Genomic DNA, 13,353 nt, shown 5'->3' on the forward strand with positions numbered 1-13,353 from the left:
ACTAAGCACCTTGTCAGTCAGCCACAGTGGCCTAAAAGGTCCCAGGCCAGAGTTCTAAGACCCAGGAAGCAAATTGCCTGGAGATTTGTGTGAAGACATAAAACTTGGGTTAAATCTTCCCTTTGGTCTGTGTCTTAGCTACACTCAGGCCTATGTATATGCTCCTAAATAGAACATGATTTTTAAAAATCTCTTGCAGAAAATAATGAAGACCTTTAAAGGTACTATTTTTTTAATGTCAGCCCTAAACTTTAAATATTAGTAAGTACATGATGATCTTTCTTAAGGCAATATTGATGTTACAGACTTCTGAGAAAAATGGATGGACTTTATGAAAAATCGTAGTTCTTTAAGTGTCTGGAGGCATCTATTTTGGTGTTCCCATCAAGATTATTAGTAAGTTCATGGCTTTAACTTTATCTCCTTACGCCACTTGACTCTTAGAATTTTAATAACCCCTCAGTTTGAATATATAAACAGAATAAATACAGTTGCATCACTATTCCCTCCTCGGCTAAATACTGTTAGAGCTTGAAGAGGTCACCTTCTCCAGCCTCTTCATTTTACAAATGATGTAACCAGGACTGAGTGAGGATAAACGATGTAACCAAAGTCATAGACTAGTTAGTGGCAAAACCACAAGGAGAAACCTGGCTCCCAGACCAGGTGCTCCGCTTATATCCCCACCCCTCCGGTAATTGAGATGCAAGTACAAAAACAGTCCAGAACTACATGATGTGTTTAAATTAGTAAAGGTTCTCTCACTTTTGGAAAATGAGTATATAGTAAAATATATACCCCATAGTCCAGCTCTCTGAGAATAACAACTGGGAATATTTTAGTGTGCTTCCTTCCAGTTCTTTTTCTGTATGGTTTGTTTCATATCATGTCATACTGTCCAGTTTTGCATCTTTCTTTATTAATTTCATAAGCATTTTTCTATAGTATAAACATTTTTAAAGCATCTTAGTAGGTACATTATGTGTGTGTTGAATTATTTTTATCTTTCATTTAAATATATTCTCATCTGAATTTGTTTATTAAAGAGGCTATGAAAGGTTACCCATTTCTCTTTGGGTCCTGAAACATTAGTAGCTTAGTGTTGGCAGAGCCTTCTCCCCTTTCTCCTTTAACTAATTTTCAGCAGTTGTAGGATTGGCAGCAAGATGTGTTGTTTTTTTTTTAGCTTACTTACCGTCATCCTTTCTACAGTGTTTATATCCATCGTAACCTTCCTCTTTTTTTCCCTCCTTTTCACTTAATACCCTCTCCCTTCTCCTCTGTTTAATTAGCATTTAAAACACGGTTCAGTTCATCTACTGTCTCTGTTCTCTTTCTATAGCATATAACACTGCAGAGAGTTTTCTCTCTTCTGCTACAAAATTGATATATTAACATGTCCTGCTTTATTTATTTAAAATAATGTGATCAATATATAAGCCCTAAGATTTGCTCTTAACATTGTATTTTTTGAAAATCTAGAAAAGGGATTTCCCTGGTGGTCCAGTGGTTAGGACTCCACATTTCCACTGCAGGGGGCCCGGGTTCCATCCCTGGTTGGAGAACTAAGATCCTGCAAGTTGGGTGGCGTGGCCAAAATAAAAAAAATCTGGAAAGTTATCATCCCCATTTTGATGGAGCAAAAGGAAATTTAGCCACATATTTTGAGAAAATGTCTATTGTTTAAAATATACAAAGATTTGTACAGATTACTACAGAAATTTGTGAAGATTAGTAGAAAAGATGGTTGAACACACAGGTGAACAAGTGTGCCTCACCCTGTCAGTAGCTACATGAAAGAAAGTTATAAATGGTGTATTTCTGTAACGTGTTTAATTTCAAATGGGAATTATTTCAGATTATAAACATTTTGCCCATCGCTGCTGTTCTGCAGTTTTTGTAGTGCTCCAAGCTTGTTTCTGACACAATGTTACTACCTGTGTATTTCTTTAAAACCTTTGTAAATAATTTTACAACTTCCTCAATTTGAAGTGTAGTGTTTCTTTAAGGAAAACAAATTAATGCATGATACACATCTTTACTACAAAAGGATACCAAGAAAAGAATGTTTTTAAAAGAAGTCTTTTCTTTAAATACTATGTAGCAAAAAAACACACACAGCTTCTAGAGTTCATTCATATTTAGGTAAATGTACATTTTTTTCTAACAAGTAATTACTGTTACTTTTACCTAAAAATGTGCAGATTGAGAAAACTTTGAAGGATTACTTAAATCTACATAGCCTCTATTTCAAAGATGTTTTAGAAAGAAAAAAGAAAAGTTTTATCAGAATAAAGTAAAAGGTTTTAAAAGCCCAAAACCATCTCTTCCATCATTATCAAATTGACTTTAAGTTGAAATTAATTTTTTTTTAAATAATGAACTATTTTCAAAAGATTAGTTTTCAGGTTCAGATTCTTTTTCTCCCTGAACTCTGTCACTTTCATTCAATCTTACTGGTACCAAGAGTTAACTTGAAGGAGCAAGTTCTTTCAAGCTAGTATATAAGTAATATTTTTCTGCATTGAAATAAATATTTAATCTCACTATGAAAATAGACTTTTTCCCCCTTTAGCTTTTTTACCTTCTTTCTGGGGCTTTCTTCTTACCATTACTACCTCCCTAAGATGTCCAATACAGTAAATAAAGAGAGATTATAAACTTCTCTCTCTCACTTCAACTGTCTGTTACCCACTCTGATTTTAAAAGATTTTTGTGGAGAATCATATAGGCAAAAGTATTTGCATTATCAGTTCCTTTATCATTCTTATCTCCTTTTAGCATAAACGAAGGTTGGATTACCTAAATGAGTGAGTCTCACACACACAAACTATGGTGATGTTAATGATAAGGTGACCAGCTGTCACTTTCAGCACCGAAATTCCTGTGTCTTGGGAAACTGGTTAATTTCGGGCAGACTGAAAAGGTTGGTTATTTATTGATGAGAGCACCAAAAAACATACATGGGGATTCTAAGCATATGTTGTACTTGATTAAGTAAATTTTTTAAATTTTCATATCTGGCTTTTGCAAGAAAGTTTGGTGCAAAAGATTGAATGCCAAAAATATAAAGAGTTCAGTTGGGTAACTAAGCTAAGAGTATCACTAAATCACCAGTTTTCTTTTTTCCCAGTGTAATAATATGCACTAAGAACTGAAGAAAATACAACATGCCAAATATTTTGTCTTAAGCGTACATATGAAACCATTTAGCAAAACAAGAAATGCCAAACCAACATAATTTTCTCTGTTTAATCTATTTCTCTTTTAAACACACATTTAACCAATAATCTCTTTATCGGTTAATATTTGAACAGCTCATAGCTGTGAAGTTTTTCAGGAACTACTTTTTTTGATTTGACACATATGCTTCCTAGAAGTAATGAAAGGGGAAATGACTATTAGGACTTACTATGCAGTTAACCAGATTCTTTGTTCTCAAGTGTTCAGGCTGCCACAGTCTGTTCAGAATCCTCTGGATTCAGTTAGCATTCCAGACAAAAGTATAATTTCGATTGTTAGTCAAGGAGCATGATCAAAAGATATTCATAGGGCCGTTTTTTTCCCTGCTAATTATTAGGCCAAATTGTTGTCTGACCTATAGGCTAGGATCAAGTCTCAGGAAAAGTTACTATGCTTTTTTGGGATGATGGGGAAGCTGGGCTTAGGAATGGACCTCTAGCCAAACTCTCAAAAGGGGAAATGCTATGTTCCTTATTTGAAAGAGAGCAGTAGATTTGATTTTGGGAAACCAGAAACCAGTGAGCGGGATGCAGAATTTGATTTTAAAAGAAACTTTTCTTGGCAGCAAATCATGACAAATTGTAACTTTTTTACCTTGTGGGGACTAGACTGGTTAGAATAGTTAGTTCCCTGTCAACTCAGGTGTTTATAACCCAGGACGACACCTCCAGTCTGAGCAGCCCAGAGTACCACAGCTGGTCCTCCCAGGTCCCTTGGCCAGCGCCACACAGCCAGACAGTCTGTGTTCACCCACTGTCAGGCTATAAACCTTCACCTGCCTGTGCTGTCTTTATTTTTTATCTGTTGCACCTGAGTCGTCGTCTCCGTTTTCTGTACCTCCAGTGCAGTTTGCCACAGTAGGAACACTTTGACCAGTTAAGACTTCAGAAGCTAAATATCACACGAACAATTACAGAACAAAAAATTCATTTGAGGAAACAAGTCACTCTGAACTTGCAGAAAGCAGTATCACACAGTGAAAGTGATGGTCAGGTTTAGAATATATGAGAATGACCCGGGAGCTGGTCACAATACAGGTTTCCGGTTTGAACACCAAGGTGATTTTGAGTCTTTGGGTTCGGGCTAGGTCTCAGCTACACACAGCAGGTAATTCTGGTATGAGTCATGCTGCAGGCAGTTATTTGCAGAATGTTTCGTGTGAAGAAGAGTGAGTGGAGCCAGGAGACTACAATTTTAGAAATGGCTCCAATGTCCCAGCCTGGGGACCAGGTGCCTTGCCAACCATTATTTCATTTGATCCTCTAAATTAGTGGTCCCCAACCTTTTTGGCACCAGGCACTGATTTCATGGAGGGCAGTTTTTCCACAGCCTGGAGTCAGTGGATGGTTTCAGGAGGATTCAAGCACATTACATTTTTTGTCCCCTTTATTTCTGTTGTTACTACAGCAGCTCCACCTCCAGTTATCAGACATCAGATCCTGGAGGTTGAGGACCCCTTGCTGTAAATAATTCTGTGAGTAAGACTTGGTCTCCGTTTTACAGAGAGAGATGTGGAGCCTTAGGGAGATTGAATGACTTGCCTCAGCTCATACATCAGAACTCTGGACTTCGGAGTGAATTCAGTAATCTTTATGCCACACAGTATTGGCCCCTTGAGAGCTAGAACTCTAAGAACAACTAAAGCAAAAAGATAATTTTGACAAATGATTTCTCCCACCCTTTATTAAAAACCCAGAAACTACTAACATGACTGTCACACTTTTGATGAGTTTTATAGTCTGTGGACACTGATTTTGAGAACTGCCCACTTTCCCTGAAACTTACTTCCTAGCTCATTCCTCCTTCCTTCTGTCCTTTCTCACAAGCTGTGCTGAAGTACTTCGTGGATCCCTTCATTCTCCTCACTTTGCTCTGGTTTCTAGAAAAGTTCATTGTTGTGCATGGCTTCTGACATTGTTAGTGAGATGGTCCACTTTTATCTTGCATAGAGAAGAGTAAGAAGCCCTTTTATCTTAAAGGTTCTAATCTGCCATGGCATAGCCATAAAAACCACCCCAATTACCTGCCAAATAGCAAAGCCAGGATCTCCTCACTATTAAGTGTCTACCCCAGGCTTAGCGCCACCAAACCACAGTCCCTTTCTGGCCTCCTATAGTCACCATCCTCTCTGAAGGGTCACAGCTTGCCAGGCCTCTGCCACTGACCTGTCAGTTACTCAGACCTTAATTTTAAACCCCAGAGTGATCTATTGACCTGTGTCTTTGACTGTTTTAATTGGTTAATTTGTAAGATTTGACCTCTGATATTTGCTAACTTTTTATAGGGAGTTGTATTTGTAACGGAAGAAGAGAAGAATAAAAAATATTAGTTTTAAAAGTGGCCTATGTGACTGCTTTTCTAAAAAGGTATTTAATGCTCTTAGTACTTTGGCTTATCTCTTTGAAATAAAGCTAATACACAGGATTGCCTTCACATTGTTGTACTCTGCCTTTCCTGATTGATAATTGCATTGTCTTAGAGCCTAGACATTGTTAATATTAGCTAAAATTACTTGGCTGCTCTATTAGAAGTTCCTTTTTTTGGTCAAATTTTCTTAAACATGTTTCTGCCTTGCAAGGAGCCCCAGGTATATATGAGGTGATGGAGTACCTAAGAGGCCTCATTTTGTGGACACATTACAGAAAAAAAAAAAAATAATTTGGGGGGATTAACTTCCCAGCTTCTTTCTTTAAAAAATAACTCCATAAGAAGTCATTGTCTATCTCTGGGCATCCCCGTTATTTGCTATCATTTAAGCCAAGGCAGCTCTTTGGTTTGCTTGTGTCCCAGGCTTCCTGCATGTGTAACCTAAATATCCCCGATCTTGTCTCCAACAGGTGGACTGGGTGCAGTGTGATGGTGGCTGCGATGAGTGGTTTCACCAAGTTTGTGTGGGGGTCTCTCCAGAAATGGCGGAAAGTGAAGATTACATCTGTACAAACTGTGCAAAGAAGCAGGGGCCAGACAGCCCAGGGCCAGCGCCGCCCCCTTCCTTCATAATGAGCTACAAACTACCAGTGGAGGATCTTAAAGAAACCAGTTAGCAGACGCTGGGTTGGTTTGGGACACGGGGGAAAACGGACCACACTGAGACCGTAGTCATCAAGTAGAGTGGTTTAGGTCCACTCGGAATGTTGCTTCCAAAGATGAACGGCCTTCTGGGAAAGTCCTCTCAGCCGACTTCCTCTGCGCATGGATGTGGGACCCGCGTTCTCTTATCTGCACTCGTGTGCTGAGGGTGTCTGCCTTGGTCCAGCAGCCGGGGTTTCAGTTCATGTCTCCTCTGAGGTCCTTTGTCACATTAAGGCCAGACACTGGAGCTCTAGGGTGGCAGGTTGGCATCATTGCGTTGGTGTGCTCGCAGGACTTGTAAGGGTGTGTTTTAGGGCCAGTTGATACTAGTTAGGGGTTCACAGCCAGCACTGTTGGGAGGTACTGACTGCTTGGATCTCCTTAGGGCAGTGGGAGGAATCAGAGGACCAGCTTCCTTCCACTCTGACCTGCGTTTGATGCCTGGCAGGTCCAGCTCAGAGAGGACCAGGACGAACATAGTCCTGTTAGAGGCTGTGGGAGGGGAGCCTGGCCTGTAGACCTCTGCTCCGTGTGCTTGTGTGTACCAAGAGGAAAACCCCAAGTGAGGGGCAGATCACCCCATCTTCCTAAGGAGGAGAGTAGCATCCAGTTCAGAATCTGACTAGATTGGATTCTGGGAAGAAGAGATTTTATTTTAAGGCAAGCAGCCTTTTTTGGCTTTGAGAAGTCTTGTTGCTTTGGGTCTGCATTTAGAGAAGAGCAGGTACGTGGATCCAGGCTTCTGCAGCAGCAGACACAATGAGTCAGAATGTTTCATTGAGCTAGCGGTGCATGCTTTTTGGGGAAACCTTCATTGACAAGTGTACCAGGTGCCACCAGGCTTCAGGCATGGCCACCAGCAAAACCAGCAAAACAGCTTTTTGCCTTGCAGCCCTGCCCCACTGTCTGGTTCCAGGACTGGCAGTTGCTGACAGAGGCCAGCCGCGGGCGCTATCCTGTAGCCCCATGGCTTCTCTCCGAGAAGTTGGGCATAGAGTACCTCTGGTGACGAAGTTGTTTTAGTAAATCCATTTTTAAAAAAAGAAAAAAGGACTTGTTTTTACTTTTTTCTAAATGTCTCTGACTACTGACTGTTCTATAAATAGATTATTTTTCCTTTTTTAATATACATATATGAATATATAAATATATATATATTTACCGTTACCAGCAGCTTGTGACGGAGTCTCAGCATCAGAAATCCATTTGGGGGCTTGCTTTCTCTTCTTGCTTTTTATAAAGGAGTCCCACTCCTTCCTTGTAGTACATGGAGTTAGCACTTCCTTTTCCAGCCTCGCCTGACCAGATCGTCCATCTTGTTTTGTCCAAATAGATAATTCTGTTTCCTTTGTGTGTTGGGACTCGTCCCTGTCTGTGGGGAATCCTGATCGTGCTGTATCTGCAGTGGTGGTTCTGTTTGGTTCTGTTCCGTTCTGTTTGTGAAAGTTTGAAACGACGGTGCTGTGTCGTCCTCCTTCCTGTCGTGTTCTGTCCTCGTAGAGGGGTTAGGGAAGCTCTTATTAGAAGGGGACTCTTTTTTTTTTTTCTTTTTTTAAGGACAAAAAAGACCCACCAAACAAGCTGAAAACGGTGTTTCGTCTTCACTATCCTGTGTCCCTTTATTTGGTTTGGCTTATAAATTCATCAGTTTTCCTTTTAAAGGGAGGAGCAAGATGGGCCCAGAGAACAGCTAATACTCTCGTCCTCCCTTTTTAAAGAAATGTCTTCTAGTAACTAGGAGCGAAATGTACTGTCGAGTCACAGTTTGAGTGGGTATGAGATTTAACTCAAAAGACCTCTTCCTAAAAAACCTTTCCTTTAAAATCCAGTTTCTGGACATGCTTTCTCTATAGTTCCTATTACCAATCTTTCCGTCCCTCTTCCCCTGGTATCATAAAATCTTGAATGTTAAGAAGTTCATCAGTGTTGATGTGCATGGGTCTTAATGTTTCATCTCAAGTGTATGTAAGATTTAAGATTTCAGTGGAAATTACAAGGTAACTATTTTCATAAGTTTTCATTTTGCTAATGTACATAAAGATATCATTACTTAGTTAAGAATTTCATCCGGTTATATTATAGAAGAAAGCACAATTTTTTCTTTTTTTTTTTTTGCCTTTTGGTCTTCTCTGTAAGAGCCTTCAGACACTTGTGGGTTAAAAATTGATTGCAGTCTTCAGTGATGGCTGCCTGGAACATGCTTTTAAAATACCTTTTCCCTTCAGCTGTCAGCAGAGGGACATGAGGATGCTGAGAAAGATGGCTCTGCTGCTTGGAGAGTGGGAGATGGGGAGAGAGGGCTGTTTAGGAAATGATTTATATCCACAGTACGGCATTTGCCTGCATGTTTGACCTGAGAAAGTCGCAAGGCAGTCTCCCAACCATGAATAGCTTCCTATTCATCTTCAGACATTTTGAAACCTAAATATATCCTTTAATTTGATACTGTGGGATTTTCTGTATTAATTTGAAAGTCACAGGAATTTGCTCTAACTTTTGACCATTTAGACTGAGGCTGAGAACAGATGAGTGAAATTAGTTTAAAGAAGAAGAAAAATACATAAAATGTGTAATTTTGCAATTAGTGCACTAAGATTCATCTGTTTAAAGAAATGTTGATACTCTAGTATAAAACTTTTCACTTAGAGGAAGTTACATATTTACAGCTTAAACCCATTCTGCAGTGGTGTAGCATGTCAAATTAAAATTCGATTTAAAATGTTTTTTCACCCTTCCTGTCTCCTCCAAGTCACAATTCTTCCCCATTGATACTTTAACTTTCTTGTAATAATTCTTTCAAAGGCATTTCTTACTATGTTCACTATAAAGCATTTTGGCAAATATTAGAGAAGGGAAGATGAAAATCGGTAGCCCAAGAGTAGATCCTCGGCCCCTTGCACGTGGGACCACAGCCCTCCCATGGTCCCTCTGGCTGGTGTTGGCCTCACTGCCTGTAGTGACCGCAGCAGAGCCACATGGAGGCGCCAGGTCAGGGCTTTGCCGGGCGGCCAGTGCCCAGCTCGCTGTGACTCAGCCCTGGGCTTTGTGGAGTGACAGCTGCTGCACGTCCTGCTGTGGGTGACTGAAATGCCAGACGTGGACCCTGTGGTTGCGCATGACGTACTTTAATGATCAAAACGCCAGTGAGGGCTGACCCGTGAGCCAAGAACGCTCTCACCTGTGCTTTTCTTCGTCACCTTTATCTTCAACATGTGTCTGAGAAGTATGTTTGTTTCTCTTAATTTTTCAATTCTGATGCAATTCTGCAGCTGTAGGAGAAACTCCCTACTGGTCGATAACCTGGATTCTGTAGTACGTTTATGTGAGAACCAGCCAGTGCTTTTATGTGGGAGGGGAGAGGAAAAACTGCGAAAGCCCTTCTTTCAAAAGGTGGATGAGCCACTCTAAGGAGAAAGTGGAAAGTTGAAGTGGAACTTGAAAATTGTGGAAAAACGAAGGTGAAGTCCCACACGTAACCAGGTTCAGTAAAGTTTATATATGAACTAGCTTCATATGTGTGTAAAAAGTTACTTTTGCAGTAATATAAATTTTTAAAAACAGGCATTTGGTTTGCTTTTTACCTTTTGAAATCCCCCCCCCCTTTTTTTTTTTTCAAATAATCAAAGCTTATCTTTACTTTGGATATGGGTGTGCCGTGGCAGTTAGTGTTTACCGCAGGAGAAGGAAAGAATGGATATTAATGTATCTGGGGTTGGCGTCTTCTCTTGGCCTGGACCGTATCCAGTCACCACTATGCAACGACCGAACGACGTGCACTGGAAAAGGATGTGACAGATGTTCACAGCCACACCCTGCGCAGTCTTACTCTTGCAATACTCCAAGATGTCCAAACAGGAATGTCTTTTGTAAACCTCAAGACCTATTGACTATCCCCTTACATATTTATTTACCCCTTAGTGAGACACTTAAATATAATATGGACTCTAATTTACCAGGGTTTTTGGTGGTGCCTTATGAAAAGTACAACTTGATTTCTTGTTTTTTGAGCATGTTTTGCATTTATTTTTGTTTTCTGAAAGAAAATATTAGATATGATTATTTGCATTACATCTAAAAAAATAAAAGCTTTGTGTGTGAACTCAGGCCCCCTGCTCTGTCATTCACGTTGGTGGCAACTCTCCAGGGTAACCAAGCCAAGCTAGACTGTGGTCACCGTATTGATGACCTGAGAGCCACTTTTAACCTGTGCATTTGCCGTCTCTAAAATAAAAAACTGGCCTCAAATAACTTCACCAGTGGTGTGATTAGCCTGTTGCATTGCTGAGAATAGTTGTCTTCAGAAAGTGTGAAGTAGACAAAGTGATTCCTGCAGATTTCAACTTTCTCTGTTTCCAGTGATGACCAAGCAGACATTTCCCCACTGCTGATTCTCAAGCCAGGTGCCCCTTTGCAGCAAGCCAATCATACCAGGGAAAATGAAGAAATAGACCCTTTTCCCTTTGGCCTCCTTGTACTTAAAACTAGTTCAAACTGCAAACTTCCTTACTTCAGAGAATAGTGCTTGTTTTCTCTTTGCCAAGGTTACCAGGTCACATAGGTGCAAGGGGCCCATCATTGATGAAAAAGACTCTGCTTGCAGTGAAATTGGACTTTTAAGTGTTTAACTATATATGTGTTGAGGAGTAGAATTAGTGGCAAGAAGGCAAATCTAATTATCTCAACTTGGAAAAGAATTTTGCCAAGAAAGACAACAGACACATGAATCTTTGTAAGTCTGACATTAAAAAGAGGTGTGGAGTCGTCTCAGTTCAGACCACGTTTTTCGTGGGGCCTTGGCATTGTGGTTGATACCAATGTGCTGAAGACCCAGAACCTCTTCACGGGATACTTAAATCTTTAACTGGGAAGTCTCACATGACACGGACCCAAGGGCACAAGAGAACCCACGCAAGGACTGCATTCGGTGACTAAGTGATTTTGGGATTTCTTAACTCTTCTCGCCTATTTGCTTTTTAAAGTGTGTTTTTACTCTGGGCTTTTAGTAGGGAGAAAGCTTTTATATTTCCATACAATAAAGTCCCATGAAAATTCTTTACTAGGTGAGGATTTTCTCTCACATCATCCCTAGAGCCAGGATGTATGATCTTGTTAATGCAAAGGGGGTTAATAAAAAAAAAAAGCACCACAGGAAGTCTTAAAGATGTTTTGGTGGTTCCAGCTTGTAGTAAGGAACTCTGATGAGTTGCCAGGAACATAGGGATGGACTCAGAATCTTCTGTAGTTTAAAAAACAACCCTCTTCCCCCCTCCTGCCCCCCACAACCAAAACCAACAAGCAAAAAACTTCAAAAGCCCAGATGAATTTAGCATTACATAAGAGAGAATGTCAGATTTAGGAATGCACTAATCTGAATGTTAGCACTTTGGGCTGCCTTCTTTTAGTTACTTGGCTTTTCTGAGTCCATTCCCTACTATGTGTGGGTTAGTTCACACGGATACAAAGATGGAGTTACCTCACTCCTTAAGGGAGGTAAGATAAATCGATTTTTAAGGATTTTTTTTTTTTTACAAAAACTTGAATTTTGGACATGTCTAAATTCCCACCGAGTGCGAAATATCTATTCAGGTCTCCTGAGAAGGGAGAATATCCTGTGTTTAGAGAATGTAAGTTTTGATCCCTACGTCCATATTAGAGCATAAGCCAGTTTTCACTTCACTTGGGTCTGAAGTTTGCAGAGATCGCCACCCACTTCTTATTCCCTGAGACTGATATCCCGCTGTGCCATTCGAAAAGATGAGAGCATCGAACACATTTCAACAGACCTAACCCTAACCCCTCCCTCCTCCTGAGTTAGTACCTGTGCTGTACTGAGTCGTGTCCAACTCTTTGTGACCCCATGGACTGTAGCCCACCAGGCTCTGTCCATGGGACTTCCTAGGCAGGAGTACTGGAGTGGGTTGCCATTCCTTCTCCAGGGCATCTTCCTGACCCAGGGGTCAAACCCACATCTCCTGCATTGGCAGGCGGGTTCTTTGTTTCCAGAGGCACCTGGAAGCCCCCTGAGAAGGTACTTGTCCTTAGTGAGAAATGCACCACCCTCCCCAAAGCATCGGCCCAGCCCTCTCCATGCTGGGCAGCTGCCTGCTGAGGCAGCAGCCCACCCAGGCCCTGGCAGTATTCCGGATAGTCTGCTGGCCGAACTCTACCATCCTTTCTACCTGGCATTAAGTTTTATGGTCTGTTTTATCTCCATCTCTCTGGCCCTGCAGGGCCTCATTCTGGCTTAGTTGGGCGAGCTGACGTCATCTCTCCTGAATACTGCTGAGCACATGCCGTGGATCGGTCGCCCTACGAACTGACACAGAGCAGGGCAGCAGCCCCTTCTGCTCTTTAAGACTCTGCAGCCCTTGGTCTCTCATCCAGTCCGCACCCCACCCCCTCTCTCCCCATGGCAGAGGCCATCCTATAACGCAGAGAAAGCCAAAGCCAACGGGAGAGCTCTCAGCTCCCATCACCTGTCCATCCAGCAGCATCTGTCTTGGGACAGGTGTCTGTCCTTGGGCAACAAGACTGTGTAGGCAAACGGGCTAGTCGTTGAGACCCGTCCCACCTTCCTCCCTAGAGACCTCACTCCATCAGTTACCCCCTCCTCCTCTTTTGAACTCAGAGGTCTCCCTTGAGCCTGCCTCCCTGCCCCGCTCTCTTCATCCTTCCTTTGCAGCCAAGCCCCATCTGTTTCCTCTGCTTCATTTTCAAATCCCTCCTCCGTCGATTGCAGTCTGGACCTTACTCTCCACATTGCACTGAGTCTGCTCACTGAAGTCGTCAGTGACTATGTGTCACCAAGTGCAGAGGACACGTCACTCCGTACCTGACACTGAATACCTGTGCATTCCCTTTTAACAAGTCCTCCGTCAGCTTCTTGGCCACTACTTTTTCCTACTGGCTTTTCTCTGCAGCTGCTCTCTATCATCTTTTCTGTTTACCCTTCAGACAGTGTCATCAGAGGCTCTTCCTGTATCTCCTCCTTGGATGCCCTCGTTTCTCCTCCCCGCCCCCCCCACCAACTAATGCTTA

At 41.6% G+C, this 13,353-nt stretch overlaps 1 protein-coding gene across 2 annotated transcripts in view; it reads left to right on the top strand.

The window, feature by feature from the left end:
- Nucleotides 1-10,568, top strand: part of KDM5A (lysine demethylase 5A) — a 65,298-nt gene extending 54,730 nt beyond the window's left edge. The window contains exon 28 of one of the 2 annotated variants that reach the window (XM_025283007.2): nt 306-5,548. In XM_025283007.2, coding sequence (XP_025138792.1) covers nt 306-335 — 30 coding nt within the window. In that variant the 3' untranslated portion in view covers nt 336-5,548. Of the gene's footprint in view, nt 1-305; nt 5,549-6,080 lie in introns of those variants that run through there. The other variant, XM_006069044.4, reaches the window with a different exon arrangement.
- The last annotated feature ends 2,785 nt before the right edge of the window (nt 10,569-13,353 follow it).

Source organism: Bubalus bubalis, chromosome 4 (genome assembly GCF_019923935.1).
Source record: "Bubalus bubalis isolate 160015118507 breed Murrah chromosome 4, NDDB_SH_1, whole genome shotgun sequence".
Taxonomy (NCBI): Eukaryota; Metazoa; Chordata; class Mammalia; order Artiodactyla; family Bovidae; genus Bubalus; species Bubalus bubalis.